Source organism: Sinocyclocheilus anshuiensis, unplaced genomic scaffold (assembly GCF_001515605.1).
Source record: "Sinocyclocheilus anshuiensis isolate Anshui unplaced genomic scaffold, SAMN03320099.WGS_v1.1 scaffold384, whole genome shotgun sequence".
NCBI classification, from domain to species: domain Eukaryota; kingdom Metazoa; phylum Chordata; class Actinopteri; order Cypriniformes; family Cyprinidae; genus Sinocyclocheilus; species Sinocyclocheilus anshuiensis.
In genome coordinates this window covers 289,430-308,359 of record NW_015558571.1, presented here as the reverse complement: position 1 = coordinate 308,359, position 18,930 = coordinate 289,430, and the positions used below count along the sequence as shown (strand labels likewise).

At 38.0% G+C, this 18,930-nt stretch overlaps 1 protein-coding gene across 1 annotated transcript in view; it reads right to left on the bottom strand.

The window, feature by feature from the left end:
• LOC107679635 (procollagen-lysine,2-oxoglutarate 5-dioxygenase 2-like) overlaps positions 1-18,930 on the bottom strand; it is a 46,532-nt gene extending 27,602 nt beyond the window's left edge. Inside the window, exons 1-3 of the mRNA XM_016475249.1 lie at positions 18,575-18,930; positions 1,940-2,031; positions 1,637-1,773 (exon numbers count right to left, since the gene is read on the bottom strand). Of these exons, the coding sequence (XP_016330735.1) occupies positions 1,637-1,773; positions 1,940-2,031; positions 18,575-18,671 (326 nt within the window). The 5' untranslated portion in view covers positions 18,672-18,930. The remainder of the gene's footprint in view (positions 1-1,636; positions 1,774-1,939; positions 2,032-18,574) is intronic.

Below are 18,930 nucleotides of genomic sequence, written 5' to 3'. Positions count from 1 at the left end.
AAATACATTAACATTGTCATGTACATTACCATGCCAATCCCTCCGAGAGTTGTCATGTCAGAATTAAAATTAATCTCTGGAATATGTGACATAGCTTCAACGTGGCAAAATGGTCTGAACTACAGCTCTAAAGGATCTATTACTGTAAAAGTTATCTCAGATGAACCCTGAACTCTGATTTGCTAGCTCCTTACCTAAATGTTTAGGTTATACATAAGGGTAACTATTCTCTTACGTACAGCCCTGAATGTTGTTATTCTGAACTTTCTATACTCTAAGCTGTTTAGGAGACCTAGAAATATGTGTAATTCCATATATGGGTGTGTATAAATAGCTGCTATAGAGCTCAAAGAGTTCTGTGATGAGGACTTGATTCGATTTGTGTTTTATATGAATGACCCCTTGATAAAACAGCACTGCACGTGGCATGTACGTGTGAAGTTAACTTGAAGTAAACACTAATATTTTTCTACTTTGTGATCATAATAATCGCTCATTTCTGCAGAACACACCCAGACCTGCACCACAACAACTACAAAAAAATGTACCTCTCGCCAAAATTGACATGCCGTAATTTCCCTTGAATTATCAAGTTAAATAACAGGCCATTTATCATGGTTGATTATCATAAATTGAGTTAAAAGCCACCATTTCAGCAAGAGCATTGGTTATTAAGGTAGGTCTACAAAATTGCTGAACAAATGCCCAATCGTTTTGCCTTCACACATAGTCTTGTTGTTTCCCATTGAGTTGGCAGTGATTTCTCCCACTGAGGCTGTTGAAAATGTACAGTATAAGCATGACACATTTGTTATAGTTGATGAAAAGATACTTTTTACATTGTACAAAGCTATGCATTTAACCAGTCATTTTTTCTATATCTAGACAAGGTATTTTCCTGGCATCATTTACTTTCAATTAGAGGTAATTACTAAAAAGTATTTTGTGGCAAATTAGAGTCTATTCCCAGCTAGTCTCCACATAGAGAAATTAATACTGGATCTTTGTCTGTCTCTGGTATATAGACCAGTATTTTTACTGTCCAGTAAATCAGATGCCATTTAAATCGGGGGCTTGTCACACATGAGATTGTTAAGAAAGGTTTTGAATCCTGGGCTATCCTGGCAATCATAATCCTGCATGTTTCAGACTGTTCATACTTGACCCACTATTAGTAGTAGTTGCCATGCAGTGCAGTTTAGAGTTATCACAGGTTTGATAACATAGAGTGCAAAGTGGTGCTAACCCAAAAGTGAGAGACTTTGGTTAAATGTTTCTTAAACCAGTTGTTTAAAATACAAAACAATGTTAACCCAAGATTTAGTGTGGTGAGAAGTCTGTTAAAAGTACATCAGCTGTACATCTTGGCTGAGCATCCTGAAAAAAATGTGTTTCATGTCAGAATATCTAGCTAATTAATTTTACTAAGGGTTAAATCAGGTAGAAAAGGCCATATTTGTATATTACACTTGTTAAAATGTGATCTTAGCTGGTTTAAATTGTACACATTTGGTTTAGCTGACCATCTGAAAAGTTCCCAAATCCTCTATAAGCCCATAAATCTATTAAAAGAAACCAGCTTCTTTTAATATCATCCAACCATTTTTTTCAACCCTTCAAATGAAAAGCACATTACCTGTCCACAAATAAGACCACCAAGTCCTCTTGGTCAGCCAGAGACTCCATGGCTTCCTTTAGCAGTCGAACTTTCTGGCCTCCACCGATGGATCGACCCACATCACCTCCCTTCCACTCCTCTCCCATCCCCAGCACCTGCGTTCAGAATGTACCAGTTCAAACAGAATCTCAATCAACATTATACTATCAGCTTGAAGAAATGAAGCATCCGTCAGGTGAGAAGCAGTGGTCTTGCACAATTGGATGAAAGCGTGGTCGACCTTGCATTGTGCGATTGGTAAAACTGAGAAATAAACCTTACCTTCACATTGAATTTGAAGTAGTTTGCTGACTGCATGAAGCGGTGGAAGCCATCCGTCTCCTGTGTTGCAACAGCAAGTACAAGTAGTTTTTCTGGTGACAAGAAAATTGAGAAATAAAATGTGTATGTTAGAAAAAACGAGGAAATGTCTGGCAAAGTAAAACAGTATGACCTTTTTTTGAGCGTAGAGTGTTGAAGTGTAGAAACACTACTATTCCTGGATTCTATTCCTCAAAAACCTTAAGGAAAATAAATGCACAGTAAAGTTAAAATCACCATGATCTGAAATGGTTTCGGCAGGAGTGTTACATATGATGGCGGTAACAGTGGTGCTGATGGTTAGTTAGCAGAAGTGGGTCTTAGTTTCGCAAACACCCGCTACATTTCCGCTGGACGTGCCAGTGAGCAGGTACAGACTCTCTAGTAGAGCAGTGTGGGAAAATAAATTCCAGACTGGGGTGTGAAGGGCCGGGTAACTTCAATCGTCCATCATCTCTCGGGTTTGGAAAACAGCCCCAGAGAAATCTTAAGCAAACTTGAGAGAAAGAAACAGGATGTGTGTTCGTCATCTGTAACACTGTAACACAGTGCAGGTTTTACAACTCTACAGATTAAAAACAAATGATAAGAATGTAGATTAAAACCTCAATTGCTCTTGCATGTGATGGTGTGGCCTTCAGAAAAAAAATGCTTCAGTGCTTTGATTTACATTTAAAAGTCATTTGGTTCAGGTGATTGGCTTAAACAATCTGGTATAGAGAACGAAGAGCCCAAGTTCAAAGGTGTCACAATACAAGCTGTCTTTGCACACTAAACTGGGTTAGAAGAAATTATTTTACCACTGAAATAATAAACACTGCACCTTCTCTAAGGTAGGGACAACATGGGTAGTTTTCTAAATATCTCTGGTGGAAATCGGGTTGAATGGGAAGTCACAACAGGTCAGCGTCTTTTCCTCATTCATGTCAGAGTGGAAAACATTATTAAAGGGGTGGTTCACTGGGTTTTTTCTAGGCTTGATTGTGTTTATGGGGTGCAGTCTAACATGTGTTAATGCTTCGTTTTTTTTAAAACGCATTATTTTTCACATAATTTACCTTTATTCCACACCTCTCTGTTTTTTCTCTGAGAAACGGGCTGATCATTTCCTTCTTTTATGAAGCCCCTCCCTCAGAAATAGGCGATGGGCTCTGATTGGTTAGCTAGCCCAGTATGTTGTGATTGGCTAAACCGCCTCTAGCGCGTCTAAGCGTCTCGCCCCTCACCTCGGCAGCATGTGCTCCAGTTGTATTGTAAACAACTGCATGTTAATATCGAGCTATCAGTTTGAGCCCGACTGAGAAGCAGAGGATATTATTGAAGATGCGATTCATATATGAATAGATTTTTACATGCACCTCTAGTTTTCGCTTCCTCTTCTCTAAAGCAGCGCAGCATGGCCTCGCCCCCTTTGCTGCCTTTTCCTGAGGGCGGGGTTTTTCTGGGCTTGTGATGTCACAAACCCGGGAAGTAACTTGTTGTAGTCCCTCCCAGCCGTTTTGTAGGTATTAAACTGCCAGAATTTTAAAAGACGATATATCTGTTTGCACTGAACTTTCAGCTTCGTAACTTTGCAGATATTGTTTATGCTCAAACAGCAACATTAGACACTAACTAACGTTAAAAAAGTGAAATTGCAATGAACCACCCCTTTAAACATTCAGCAATAAAATGGGGATTTATGGCAGGAGCTACAGGATTTCTCACCTCATAAAATGGCTCAACTGAACCATTTAAGAATAGAGTGTGAATACTCTGTATGTGCTGAGCCAAGCAAGGGAATGTAATGCTAACAAACATTTGAAAAAATCATATTTACAATTACATTTCTTGGACAGAACATCCTTAAACTTTGCGTCCAACTGTCAGCAGTGTAGAAATGGCAAAGAAGTGCGCAAAAATCTAGCCCCACCCTCTATCTTTTCTCATTCAATATTTTGTTTTACATCAGAATACTGATGTAATATACAGAATACTGAAGTAAGGTATTTTTTCCCCTGGTCCCTGTTGCCTTTAGCTTGCATTCTGTGACTCTAGGCTCTCATCAGCATGAAATAGACATACGTGTGTATACTTTAAAACAATTATTCAGGGGACCTGTTACTGCAAAAATTCGAATTTAATAATTTAATTAAACCTTTTAAGTTGCAAACATTATTTTGTTGAGTTGGAAACTTTTTCAGGCTTCGGATTGGCCAACATGGCTTTATGGTTTATATCGTTATGGTTTATATAGATTATATCGCCACCTGTTGGCTTGGCATGCTCTTGACAGTGCTTCATAGCATGCTTTTGCATTTTCATGTGGACAGAGATTTTTTTTTTTTTAAACGAAAGAAGGAAAAACTCTGTTTATAAAAATACCCATGTGCGTGTGGAGATGGCCTTACTTTCAGGGGGTCTTGCACCATTCACCATACCAAATGTAGAAAAATTGCACAGCTTCCATGAAAGCATACATAAATATGAGTAAAGGTATAGGAAAAGAGCCAACATATTCTGAAGAACTCATAACAATGGGCGACCACTTCTCAAGAAAAGCCTGAAAACCTTGGAGACTGTCACAATGCAGGCTCCAAGTTTTTTTTTGTTTTTTTTTTAACTGGAGCATGCTCCATCTGATTCCCGTCTACGTTCCAGACAGAAAGGCCTGGTTTCTTTCACATACCTAAGCTATATGCTGTTCTATAACATGCTGCAAGTGTTTAATCTGCTTATCTGCATGCTTAGACGGTAATGTTATATCCAACGGAAGGCTGCTAGAGAGTCATGCTGGTCACGCCATGTGAGCCTTGTTGTCTGAGAAAGCCCCTTTCTGTGAGCAGGCTGGGTTTAAAATAACAGCTGGGGAAATCCATACAGTGAAAGTGTCTGGACTGCTACTCTTGATGAAATGTGGTATCTGCCAACCTTCCTCTAGTTCTTGTTCGGTGGTTACGTCAGCCTTAAACATGGGTCATGTTAAAGAAAATCTGAAGTCTTTAATCATTGTAAAATCCCATGGGCAAGAAAAAATATCTTTGTTTCTTTTACACTGAGATTAAATAGTAACCACATAGTGACTTGCTCAAGACCCCAGTAAACTCAAATGCATCTTCTCTAGGAGTTTCAGAAAAGATGTGCTCATATTTGCCAAATTCCAAGTGTTTTATCAAAATATCTCAATATGAACTCAGACATTTCTTATAAAATTATTGCAAGTCCAAATAATCTTGGCTATGATAGTCATCAACTTTTAGCTCAATTTTCTTACTGCATCCCAGAAAGTGTCCAATTTGTATCTATTTTATTTCTCTTATGAGATTTTAGGATAATTATTTCATGCAATATTGATACTTCAATGAAACATAACTAAGGTCTCAATTAAATATTTAAAGCTTTGAGAAGCAAGCATTTTAATTTTCCTCTGGGATATGTAAATCACAGACAAATCAAAGAATGAATGTTTAAACAAGATGTACTGAGCTATGTTTCTTGGTCAGAATCAACATTCAAATGTCATTATTTTCTGAACACGCCAATGTTTCTTTCATTTGCATATACACCATTCTTTGCCAATCTAGAATTTGTTACACCTTTGGGACTGGTGTTTCTGCAGACGTGCATGCATCTTTCAATATTTTCTCCTTGTACTTATAATACAGTTTCACACTAATCCATTTCAGTGTATAATCAATCACAACACAATATCCATCTGACTATTCCATTGTGGCTATAGAGATCTAAACAGCCACACCAAAAATGAACCTAATTTATTTTGTTCTTTTGCAGAATTTTGGAGGCTATTCCCCAGCATGTCTTGAAACATTTGCATAATGGATGAGTGTGGGCGATCGAGGGTGGATAGTTACATTCTCTCTCTGTAGTCTTCCCCTAAGGCCAATAAATAAACACCAATTGTTTTGACCTGCAATTGACCTAAACTTTGCTCGATCCCTTAAGACAACAGCAAAAAAAACAAACCGCAGGAGCCAGCAAAGTGTACCCTATAGCCACTGTCTTCCTTTGTGCTCGAGGGATTGAGGGCTGGATCCAGTTTACCAAACTTAGAGAGAATCAGTTGCTATGGCCACAAATATACACACACAAGTATGTGATGACACACAACTCCTGCTGTGATGGCCGAATGGCACCGTCTGCATTCATGTGAAGATAAGCAGGTGACTTAGACATTCCACTCAGCTCAATTTGCCAAGAAGATTTGTCTTATGTCTTGTGCCATTTCTCATGCTGTTGCAGAGTAGTTGTTGCATTGATGTGCGACTGCAAAGGTGTTCTGGTTGTTGTTGTTTTTTTTGTTTTTTTTTGGGTGGGTTGGTAGATGATTGCTACACTCTAAAAAATGCTGGGTTACATACAACCCAGTGCTGGGTAAAATAGGGACAGACCCAGCAATTGCGCTGGGTCAAAACAACCCAATTGCTGGGTCTGTCCCTATTTTACCCAGCACTGGGTTGTATTTAACCCAGCATTTTTTAGAGTGTAGGGTTTTCTAGTTGCTGTGTTTTAGGTGGATGCTTGTTTCTGGGTGGAATATAGGGCGTTTCTCAATGGTTCTGGATGGTTGTTTACTTAAGCCCTATTCGCACGAGATTAGTATTATCTGGGGACCTTGTGTGATTTTGAAATGACCTCCCCACATCTGAATTTCGTGTGGTGCATTGGCACGGGATAAGCGAAGCCTGTGATTTTACTCGAATTTACTGACTTATCTCCCGGATACCCGGAAGTCAAGGCATTGAGAGTCCCGTTCTATGGTCCGGTTAGATGGATTTAAAAAAAAAGAAACTAATATAGTTTCGTGCCCTGTGACATTTACATTTCAATAGATTAAAATAATATCTCAAGCTTTATGCTTGATTTATTTGTAACACATTAACCTCAAAACCTTTTCAGCTTTCTCTTTCTGCAAATTGTATGGTGTAGCGATATGACAGCACCCAAAATACTATCAAACACTCCAACGCAGCTCCATTCTCCGCGAAAGATGGATAAAAAGGCGTACAGAAAACAAAAACCTCGAAAAATGATATACAACCCGCCAAATGCAGGCCAAATCACAGAGATGCCGATTCGCACGGGACTAATATTATCACAGGACCTCGGTGTTCGGCGAAATATGGTAGGTCATTTGCGGGGAAATTTTTACTTTACAAATTACAGACATGGCCGATTCGCATGGGATTAAGATCACAGACAACCTCTGCAATTATTACAAATGACTGGAGGTCACCAGACTAATCCCGTGCGAATAGGGCTTTAGTTAGGTAAAAATAGAAAGATTGATCACTCTAGAAAATCATCATTAATTGAATTATTTGAAGTATTGGTTGGGGCGTTTTGGATATAATACTTCAAGTATGGTAACATTTACCGTTATTTGGCAAATTTTCACAAGTTTTTTTTGCCCCTTTCTGAATTTTTTTGTAATGTGACCACACCTTCAGAGTCAGGGGTATGAGCAATAGTAAAAGTGATGCTTGATAAAATAAATCTAACTTATGAGTTATTAACCTATTTCTTTCTCAAAAGCTACTTTTCAAATGGTAAATAATGAATATTGCCTCTTGATGTGTCTTTAATCTTGACATGTCTGCCATATGGAGAAAGTCAGCTTCACAGAAACTAAGCGGAAAACATGATTAGTGGTTCTAAAGTATCTTCTCAAAGACAGAAACCAAGCCACCGCACAATGTGTAATCACATTCAGCAGCTGTGATTAAACATAAATAAAATAATGCACTCTCTCAAGATGCATTTTCTTTGATTCATGTAGTCTATACGTAAAACAGGAAGAATTACAAAACCAGAGGAATCATATTATGGGAGTATGCACCCTGTAGGACAAGAATGTTTGTTGATGGAGTCTACAGATAGTGATTAATGTAGTGCAAGCAGACATTCAGTGCAGACAGAGAGGTCACTGTCCAACACTCTGAAGAATTTAATTTTCCGCCCCTTGATGTAGGAACACTGTTTTTAGAGCTGAAGCAAAACATTGTGGAAAAAGCAGTTTGGACTTTTAAAAGATGGCTATTTTGAATGTAGTACATGGTCTGGGCCAAACTGAGGAGACAGTGTTTGACAGATCAGTGTGATCAACTGCTGAGGTCCACAAGAATGCTGCTTCAGACAGGCAAGTTGTTTCTTTCTCAGAGAGGGGCTTTAAAAGTGTTCCTGGGCACACAGTCAGGGCCGTCTATGTAAACTCTCACACTGCCCTGGAAGGCCACCGTAGTGCACTCAGAACTTCTACCACTCAGAACACTCAAGTCTCAGTAGGAGTCAAAAGAAAAAGTGAAAGACTCCCTTTTAAAGAAACTATTTTCTCAAACTATATGACTGGGAAACTAGAGAACACACTTCGTTTTCTCTGTGGCACTCTCAGCTTATCTTCCAAGTAATGCTTGGGGCTCTGGAGACGAAGTATGTTTAAGAAAGCTCTCAGCCTACAATAACATGGTCTTTCACACTTTTTTGGTCAGCTCTGCTGGGTCGACATACATCAGGTGGGTATATCATAACGGGGGAACGAACTAAGGATAAATTGTGCTCGCTAATAGCATCCTATAAAACATACTGTCTGCATGGTGTCATTTTCCATTTGGTAAGCCAATTCTGATTGCTTAAATGTGGAGGATATTGCAGGCTACTCATTTATCTGGGAATATGCAGCATCACTCCACCACTACAATCCAGGCCCTTAAATCTACTCTTTAAAATGCAGAAAGTTCTTGACTACCTAACACATCTGTGTATATGTCTGTTAATGATGCCCTTCTCAATTATTTCCTCATTATTTGATAAATTACTGATACTATAAACAATATAAAATGCACAAAAATGTATATTTCGCAGGTGGTACTGTACAACGGCAAAACAGAGCTCACTTTTGTGGATATAAGCGCAATTTACAATAGGCCTAGTTTGCATAGAAGGGAGGCATGTTTGCACTAATAAAGAATGGCATTGATTTAATTTGCATGATACACATGGTGCAGTGTTTTTACTGGACTGTTAAAGCTTGGGTTAAAATATATGCCTTATTGCTGGAGATGTAAGTTTGAAGATGGTGATTTAGCTCATGCTCTGTGGTTTTGTACAAAAACTTCTGGAAAAGAGTTCATGAACATTTTCTTGGTTTTAGATTTTTATATTTTGCTATGTGCTTGACTGTATATATTAGGTAGGTGGACAGACAATGAAATAAGAGACAAACACATAAATCCTGGGTCCAAACCAGTTTGATAATTGGCAGACAGTTTTATTTTTATTTTTTTTCAGGAATGGGTAGCAGGCTAGAGTGGCTGCATAAAAAAAAAGCCTCATAAGCAGACGGACAAGCTAAACCAATACTATAAAAAAAATGGTCAAAGTACTTAACCTATCTGGAAATGGAACAGTAATAACTGTGTGGGAGAAACATGCTGATTGTGAAAGTGTAAATGTGATCTGTTATAAGATTGAATTTCATTTATTCATTTTATTTCAGTGTATTTTATTTATCTCGTTTTCTCATCATTATATATTGAAGGATGTTTTAATTGTATTTAATTATAAGTTGTGAACCTTAAAGCCTTAGTTGGGGAATAGTTTAGGATGAGTTTCTGAACAGGGTAAAATGTTGATTCTGAGTTACTGTATTATATTCTGCAATTTGCCTGAGAATCAATAAAACTGTTAATCACTAACGTAGATAGCAGAATATGCAGTTTTTTGCACTTATTTACGGCATGGAAAAAAAAACTTTTTGGTGAATTTGCTCATTATGTTATACTTGTGCCAGTTAAGGCCTTATTCTAAGAGCAATGAATAGAATGATACAAATGGTGGTGAAAATACAGTTAATTTAAATAACCCTTATTTCAGTTTTTAATCACAGTGCAAATTTCACAGAAAGGTTTTTTATATTTTATAAATTAATAATTATTGCATTACAAAGTTAAAATGATTCTCCTCAAGACAGTGCTATAATGGTGGGCTCATAAGTTGAGGATTTGTCATTCTAAAACAAAAGTTGTTGATTATTTTCAAAGTAAGACAATGTAGGACTGGAGAATGACTAAATCACAATCTTTGTCCTTGAGGGAAATGCTAAACCCCAGGTTGCTGCAGGGGTGTTGTCCTTACAATTGTTGCATTTACTTTTGTAAAAGTAGATGAACACTGGCTGTTTCGCAAAAAAAAATAATAAATAAAAATTATAATTTTATCAGCTCATCAACTGCAGAAATCCTGCAGCCTAAAAGTCTGTTCACACCAAGACGAACATTTTAATTTGAATATGTCTATTCAAAGTGATACAAATCTGCATGCCATCAATGTGACAGAATTTTTTACAAAGAGATGTTTATGTTGCGATTACAATTATGGATGCCACAATTACATAATTGTTCAAAGCGGGAATTAATCGTTCAAAGTCCACTTATGTTATTCTGAGTGCTTGAGATGTTTTTTTTTTTTTTCTACAGGTTATCTTGAGTTTTTCATTGTTTTAATTTTAGTGTTATTATCACATTATAATACAATGCATATTTTAACTTTTTTATTATTATTTAAAGAAGAAACGTGAAAATATTTCATATGAAAATATGGCATGCAGTTGCTTCAAACAATGGTATACACATCATTCAATGTAAATTGTAATAATCATAATTAATAATGGCAGTTACAATTTCAAGGGAATAATCGACAATTATGGTTTTTGTCACAAATCTGTACCCAAAAGTGAGCTAAACCTGACAAGATCTCCAAAAAACTCCCTTTGGGGACATCCTCATTAGTAAAACTGGTATAAAAATAAATTAAACAAAGTTTTCTTAAAATTGTAAAAATGCAGAACGTTTTCTGTGAGGGGTGGGGTTAGGGCATGGGTTAGTATTAGCTTATACAAATCTATAACTACCTATGTATAAACACAATAGAATTATATAATGTCCCCATTTAGATAGCTAAATAAACGTGTTTGGGTGTTGTTGTTGTTGTTGTTTTTTTTCTGCCATAACATCAGCTATAACATCAACTAAATAATCAATTTAAAACAAAGCCAATTTCAATATAGTTCACTGAGCACCAGCAGCAAATAAGTCAGATACTAACAGAGGTGATCTCACTTCAGAAACACTACTGAGTCACATAACTGACCTTATTAGGCGGTCTGATCCCTCAACAGCCAGACTCTACCACAGTGCCCATTCATTCATACCGTAAGTATATCACTGTGTTTCTCCAGCAGACCAGCATTTCCGAATTGGTGAAGGGAGTACCCTGTACTGCCCGCTTAACATGAGCGTGTTAACACAATCCCAACCAAAATCACCAGAATCAACTGCCAGAACATATATACACACACATATCTAGAGCTCATACTTACGCCTCATTACACTGCTAAAACAAAGGCCAACGTCAGATCAGAAGAACCAGAGGTAGCTGTGACTCGACAATGAGGTACTTGTATGTAAACACAGACATGCAGACATTCCATAACACTTTCTAAAAATGTGTTATCACTTAGGGACAAGAAATCAAATTTGAAGGGTGGCTGAAGACCAAACTAGGGGGAAAAGGGTGGTGGGGTTATTGTAGACAGACGTTATTTCAGCTGTCCGCAACACTTGTATGTAAACACAGACATGCAGACATTCCATAACACTTTCTAAAAATGTGTTATCACTTAGGGACAAGAAACCAAATTTGAAGGGTGGCTGAAGACCAAACTAGGGGGAAAAGGGTGGTGGGGTTATTGTAGACAGACGTTATTTCAGCTGTCCGCAATTAAAATAGTAAAGCTTTCTCTCTTGGGGCTTGGAAATTTCCTTGATTGTTTAAACATGCCCTTGTGTCTATAACCCGAGAATCTAGTAGTACACTGGCAATGGTGGGTGGGACGGTGGGGGTGTTGTGCGTCGATTGGGGCGTCAATTGCACCTCTCCAGTACAGCTGCAAATGCCTCTAGAATGGAACATTGAATGACGTCATCAGCATCTGGTTTAACATGGGCTTGGCCACAATAGTTCAGTTGAGTATTTAACTTACCAGTAACTCTTATTTATTTTTCCTTGGCTGGAAAAACAATCAGAAGTATGAAGATCAGAGAAAAAGAAAGGGGTAATTTGGTTGACATCACCAAAATTGTGCCTGCCATCGCCTAATGCTTGCAATTACTGTGGTCACTTCCTGTGCTGAGCCGAGTTGAGCGTTGCCTTGGAGTTGGAATGCTGTACTGGCCAGAGCAATTAAACAAGCCAAACTTAGGAGCAGCTTCTGTTTGATTCTGTAAACCCTCATAACCTCGAGTTTTGAAGACCACACGCAGTTATAGGAGTTGGATAAGGATATGAAATACAAAGGCAAGCTATCACTGTTGGTTATTCTTAGACTGTGTTTACACTTGGCAGGTTTGGTTTGATTAAAACAAATTCTAATGCGATTGCTCTGTTAAAGCAGTTAATTTGAATATGTGTGTGTGAACGCTGTCATCTGAACCTTGGTGCAAACCAATCAAGTGGACCAAGACTCCCCTGATCACGATCAATGGAAATATAAACACAACACGGACCAAAGACGTCTACACAAACCAAAAACAGTATGTAATGTCACATGATGCGAGCGTAGAAAGGACAGAATGCACAAGCATACCTGGTTCTTCTCATCATAGGAGCTGTTACCCATTACAGTTCGGTACAGGTGTAGGAACTGCATCTATATGTGCAACGGAGGAATTCCTGGTGCTGGTTTGACTCCTTTACACACTTTATATGCTCTTTCTGAGTTATCAGCTGGTAAAAATACCGCCATATTATGTACACACATGCAACAAGCACATTTAGCCCGGTGTAAAGCAAGTTCACAAAATATAAGTCATAAAAGATGTCCAATCAGGTTGGGACTGTATCCTTATGCCTATTGTTTTGGCTTAAAAATGACTGTGAATGCTAAGTGAACCAGGACTAAATGTATAATTTACTTTTGGGTCCGGACCAAAAGAATCAAGAGAGCCAAACTACAAGTGGAAACACACCCTTAGAGTTTGGCCTCATGTATCCGCTAATCATTCATATCAAAACTAATGTATACTTTGGGATTTATGGTGCATGTCAGTTTAGTACTGCTCAAAATTCAATTAATCAATTTAATACACTTTTGTTATCCCAACCAGTCTAGTCACAATGAACGCATCCGAACTACATTTGAAAAATTCATTAAATATAGTAATAAGTATAGTAATAACATGACAGATGTCACTACCTACAACTGTCCAGCTTCTCATTTACATAAAGTTGAGCTTTTCTCATCTTTGGGATGCTCTCAATCGCTCTCAACACTTTCTCTGTTCCACTATCAATCTCATATTACCCCACATGAGCATGTTGCTCAGCTCTCATAGGAATTAATTGAAAATTTCCACAAGTGGACACACACCGCTATGGGTTTTCTCAAATTTGGACAAGCAACTCATTACGGACAACATGGTACGGGCATAAATGATACCTCAAACTGCATGGCTAGTTAAGGAGATGCACATGTTATTAATTTTCTGATTTGATGGATAAAACAGGTGTCAAATCCTATAGACTTCCATTTAAGGAACAAACAAGCCTGATCTAGTGACCAGAATATCACAAACCCCACCAAAGAACATCCTGTGTATTTTCACCTCAGAAAAAAAAGGATTAGCCAGATAAATCGGCTCCACATCTTTAATGCATAAAGATGCCTTAAAAACTACTTTGGACATTAAAATGTTCCCTGACATGCTTCTCTGTCTATGGGAACAGACATACTGAAGTGTCCCTCAGATCTCATAGTCAATCAAATAAAAGCCACTGACAAATCTGGGCAGCTGCCTGCAAAACCTGATCAGAGAATAAGTAAAACCAGGGACTAGAGAACAAAAGGTTGTGGCACAAAGTTTGGATGTGACTATACAACTGTACTTCTGTTTGGCTCGGACAGTCATTTAACGGTTTGACAAACACAGCCGACATCCATCTAAACTGCTTATATAAACCAGACTTCTTTAATCAAGTGTGTGGTTGAATGACACCATGTTGCACAAGACCAATTACAGGCTAGTGCTGCCAGGTCCAGCAGTCAACACTATAGACAAGCATATATGTTCTCTTTTACTGGGACTCGGAAGTCGTAAATCTTACACTGCAGTTCAACTCATAGGCCAATGTTTCATTGTGAAGGGTTCACAGAGGTCTAAACGTGGGTGGACATTGACAACTCACAGGAGGTGATAGTTCTCCCACAGGCATTTAAGTAGAGACGACCTCGAGAGTCATGAGGCAGATTGTTCAGAATTAAACGCTTCAGTTTCTAGGTTATTCAGAAAGACTGTAGTGATGTCATGCCATAAACGCCAGAGGTTTCCTGTGCCGTTCACTCCCTTTCTGTCTACAGTACACAAAGCCATGTATTTTTCTGTCTATATCTTCCACTGTGTTCAGGACAGCATGCGTCATCTAGATACCAGTAACTGTTAATGACTCTAGCTTAATTACTGTGCGCAAAGGTACACAAAACCTCAAATCAGGGGCAATTAAGAGACCCATTTAGATTTTAATCTTCTCTGCACCTTAAATTTGGATTTCTTGAGACCGGTATGTGTCAGTGGTTTAACCGACAGCATATGCTAAGTGGTACAGTTTAAAGTCAACATGGTCGATGGTCTTATTCTGTGTGATTCATCTGTGGACATTATACCAAATCAAAAAAATTATTTCCGTAAATGTGCTGCACTTCTGAAACAACTTATTTTGGCTGATGTCACCAAGCCCTTTCATTTTTTTCAGCCCCACCCCTCCAACTATCTCGCTCCATGTGACTTCTCACAATCCAACTTCTGATTGCAAAACAAGCTTATTGGAAATACGTGCTTGTGGCAACGTTTCTGCAACACCAGCATTACGTACCATACTACACGTTTAACGGCAGTGTCAAAGTAGAATGTCCAGTGAGTGGCACTAAAACGCACATTCAATACGTGACCATTACCACATTTTTATTACATTGGTACAGGCACGTATCGCTGTGTTTTATTATGTTTCTTCAGGCACGTATTGTGGTGGTTCAGAATTTAAATGTCTAAGGAGTGTCGCTAAAAGGTAAATGCTCTATCGTGTTGGAAAATAACATACTCCCTATACCAAACCCAACCCTAAACCTACCCGATAGTGTAAACGAATACAAAAGTGATATAAAAAGACATTCGCTGATGCAACTGTGCTATTTAAACTATTTTAACTTTCTTCTACGCGGGTTTGAGGTGTTGTGTTGATCCGTAGTTTCACAGGATTTGTACCGAAGCACTTCACCTCACAAGAGCTACAGAGCAAACCTACTGCGTTAGAAAACCCATACATATGAAGCTTTATATGTGATGATAACAATCAAAAGTATCCGTTTTCAAATCTTACAGCGTGTTAAAAAAAAATAGCTCATAGCATAAAATTGTGTAAGGAATTGTACGAAAATTAGGCTTTCTTAATGAAAACTTTGGCCCTGTAAATCATAATTTGTGTGAAAAGGAATAAAAGTTTTACTGCCTCTAGTGTGTATAACAAATGGAAACTGCAGCAATTTGTACGTATAGGTAGATTTTTTGAGTTTTGCAGAAATGTAGGTAGAGGCATACATATTTCCAATGACCCTGGGTAGCCTGATTGATGAAATTAAGTCCCACCCTTTTTCTGGTTTCACTCAAAATTGTTTTTGATTATGGAAGTAAAATGAATCACAAATGGTATTTCATTTTTTTTATTTTAGACGTACACTAGAGGCGGTTTAGCCAATCACAACACACTGGGCTAGCTAACCAATCAGAGCCCATCGCCTATTTCTGAGGGCGGGGCTTCATAAAAGCAGGAAATTGATCAGCGCGTTTCTCAGAGAAGGGACTGAGCGGTGTGGAATAAAGGTAAATTTTGCTTTTTTAAAAACGAAGCATTAACACGTTAGACTGCACCCCATAAACACAATCAAGCCTAGAAAAAAAACACTGAACCACCCCTTTAAAGGAACAGTTAAAAATGGATTAATAAAAGGGAATTAAGGAAATACATATTTAAATTGAGTTTTTTTTTTTTTTTTTTTTTTGCAATGACAAGGGATTAGGAGATCACACTTTTGGAATGTTTCAAGTCTCATTGACTTGTATTGAAACACCTTACAATTGTTTTAAATGTGAAACAGAAGACAAACGTTACTGCCTCACAGATAGCCGATAGATATTCGCACGAAATACACACCTTTGCCCTCCATTTGTGTGAAGCCACAGTCATACAATACTCAAATGTGACATATGGCTGCACTTTTGGTGTTTTGCTTTTGGAAAGTTTTACCCAGTGACCTTTCTAGAAAGATACTTCTTAGACAGGAATGCATTAGTAAAGCTTGCAATAAAGTTCTGTCACTCCATTTTCCCCCAGTTTGACCTCAATGTAATGCTCAGTGACAAACGGCACTAATAGAACCTAACTGACATCTGATGTCAAGGAAATGATGCATGGAAATGAACTCCGCTTGATTATATTCTTAATTATGATCCAGAGCACACACAATTGTTTAGAAAATGTTTGTCATTTTTTCAAGCTATAAACAGCACCCTTAAGCATGCATCACTTTGTCCCAGAGCTGGGTTGATAGATGGGTTAGGTTTATCTCCTTGTATACAATGTAAATGCAGTTCTAGAACTGTCAAGAATAAAGATTACCGCAGTCATGTTGCATGGAAATTATGAACGCCAAAATGAATGAGAACGGTGTAGGTCATATATATGTTTCCCTCTTACTAGGCTTATTGAAACTCAACAGAGCATCTTTATATCCCCGTACAGTAACTAAAAAGGCACAAGCAACTGTTCACAAACCATGGAGGCGTTTTATCATTTAAACACGTTTTTATGCTGTAGATGTTTTACCATTGCAAACAATTTACTGTACAGCCTAATGGAATCCAGAAAGTAATTAAACAACTTGTTTACACTCTAAAAAATGCTGGGTTAAAAAGGGACAAACCCAGCTATTGGGTTGTTTTGACCCAGCTATTGGGTTGTTTTGAACCCAACCGCTGGGTCAAAACAACCCAATTGCTGGGTTTGTCCCTATTTTACCCAGCACTGGGTTGTATTTAACCCAGCATTTTTTAGAGTGTATGCTTCAAAGAAATGCTTAACTCATTAGGGTGTGCATTAACTGTGTGCTTTCCGATTTTTTAATACAATTTTAGAGTAATACTTTATTTTGATTCTCCCTTTTGAACATTCTGTTGACAATGAGTAATGTTGCACCCACATGTCTACTAACTCTCATCAGAGTATTAGTAGACTGTTTGCTTAATATCTGCTAACTCTTTATTGTCATGGTCTCCCAACAGACATTCTACTGACTATAAGTAACTTTGCAAGTACATGTCAACTTATTCTAACCCTAACCCTACCAGTCTACTAATACTCTGATGAGAGTTAGTAGACATGTAGGTGCAACGTTACTTATAGTCAACAGAATGTGTTAAATAAGGGACCATCAAAATAAAGTGAAACCCATTTAAGTTATTGCACTACACAACTATACGCTTTGTAGATTGAACAGCATAGTGTTATATCTCACAGGCACACATTCCCTCACAGCATGACTGTGATAAAAAAAAAAAAAAATGTCTACCTGACATCCCTCATGTCACGTCCCAACAAGAACATTCCCTCACAGCATGACTGTGATAAAAAAAAAAAAAAATGTCTACCTGATCTCCCTCATGTCACGTCCCAACAAGAAGCAAGGTGCACTGTAGAGGTTATTTATGCAAGTAATTTGCTGTATAGACACAAACTTTAAAGGGCTACTGGACTTAAAACTAACTAACTAAATAAATACATAAATAATGAACATTATTTCCAGCATTATTGCCTGAACGGGACACACTGTCGCACTCTATGAGGTAACTTGCCATTAAGCAGCCTATTATGGTTTTTCAGTTCAATTTAAAACAATTAGTACATCAGTAAAACAATTATGGAACACAAAATAAACACCTTCAGCTTTTTTTCGGGGTCAATAGAGATTATAATTCAACTGACAACTTTCCCCAAATTACACACATGACTCTTCTTTCAGTATAGGCTATGTCAGTTAAGTATGCTCACTTGTTACCTAAAATATTTTATAAAAACATTATATTAAATCGCAGTATTCAGAATTCACACACAAACAAAAATGTCCTAAAATGTCCCCTTGTGACAACTTCCCCATGTGACTATAGCCCCGGTCACCCGTAAATGATTGAGCAGCAGAAGGAAAGAAAACATTTTACAGTAATTTTCAAACATTAAAGATCATTAATGTTAATTCAAATACAAATGGCATGGATTTTCCTTTATAGTTTCAGATTGTGGATATTTGAACGCACATCTATTGATCGGTTAGTGACGTAAAAAAAAGATTATAAATAATAATTAAGTGTTATAATCACTTTCAGAACATAACTATTTTATATAGCCTAACGCGAGCGTTCTAGACTAGTTGCGTCGCGTCGCACTCAGTGTGAATGACGCACCAGAGCGCGCGGTCCCAATGTAACGGGCTCTTCTTACCTGTTGGAATATCCTTATTTCTCTCCATGCTCAGGGAATAATGAACACAGGACATCAGCGTTAAAATAAGCGCGGAAAAGCACCGATGATGCTCCATCGCCGCTTCGGTGAAGTCCTCAGAGACGATGTGAACGAACAAGTTTGCGAAGTTGCTGCTGGTCAGCGCGCGGTGAGTCCGAGAAGCCCCGGGGTCAGCAATAAAACCTCTCTCGTAGGTCACCTAAGTAAAGTAATTTCTAGTGAACATCAGTAGTGATAAACGTGCTGATTGGTCCCACAAGAACGAGCTGACTGTGATGGTGCCCTCGATGTTCCCCAGACAGGGTGACAGGAGTGAGTGTGATTGAACAAGTACA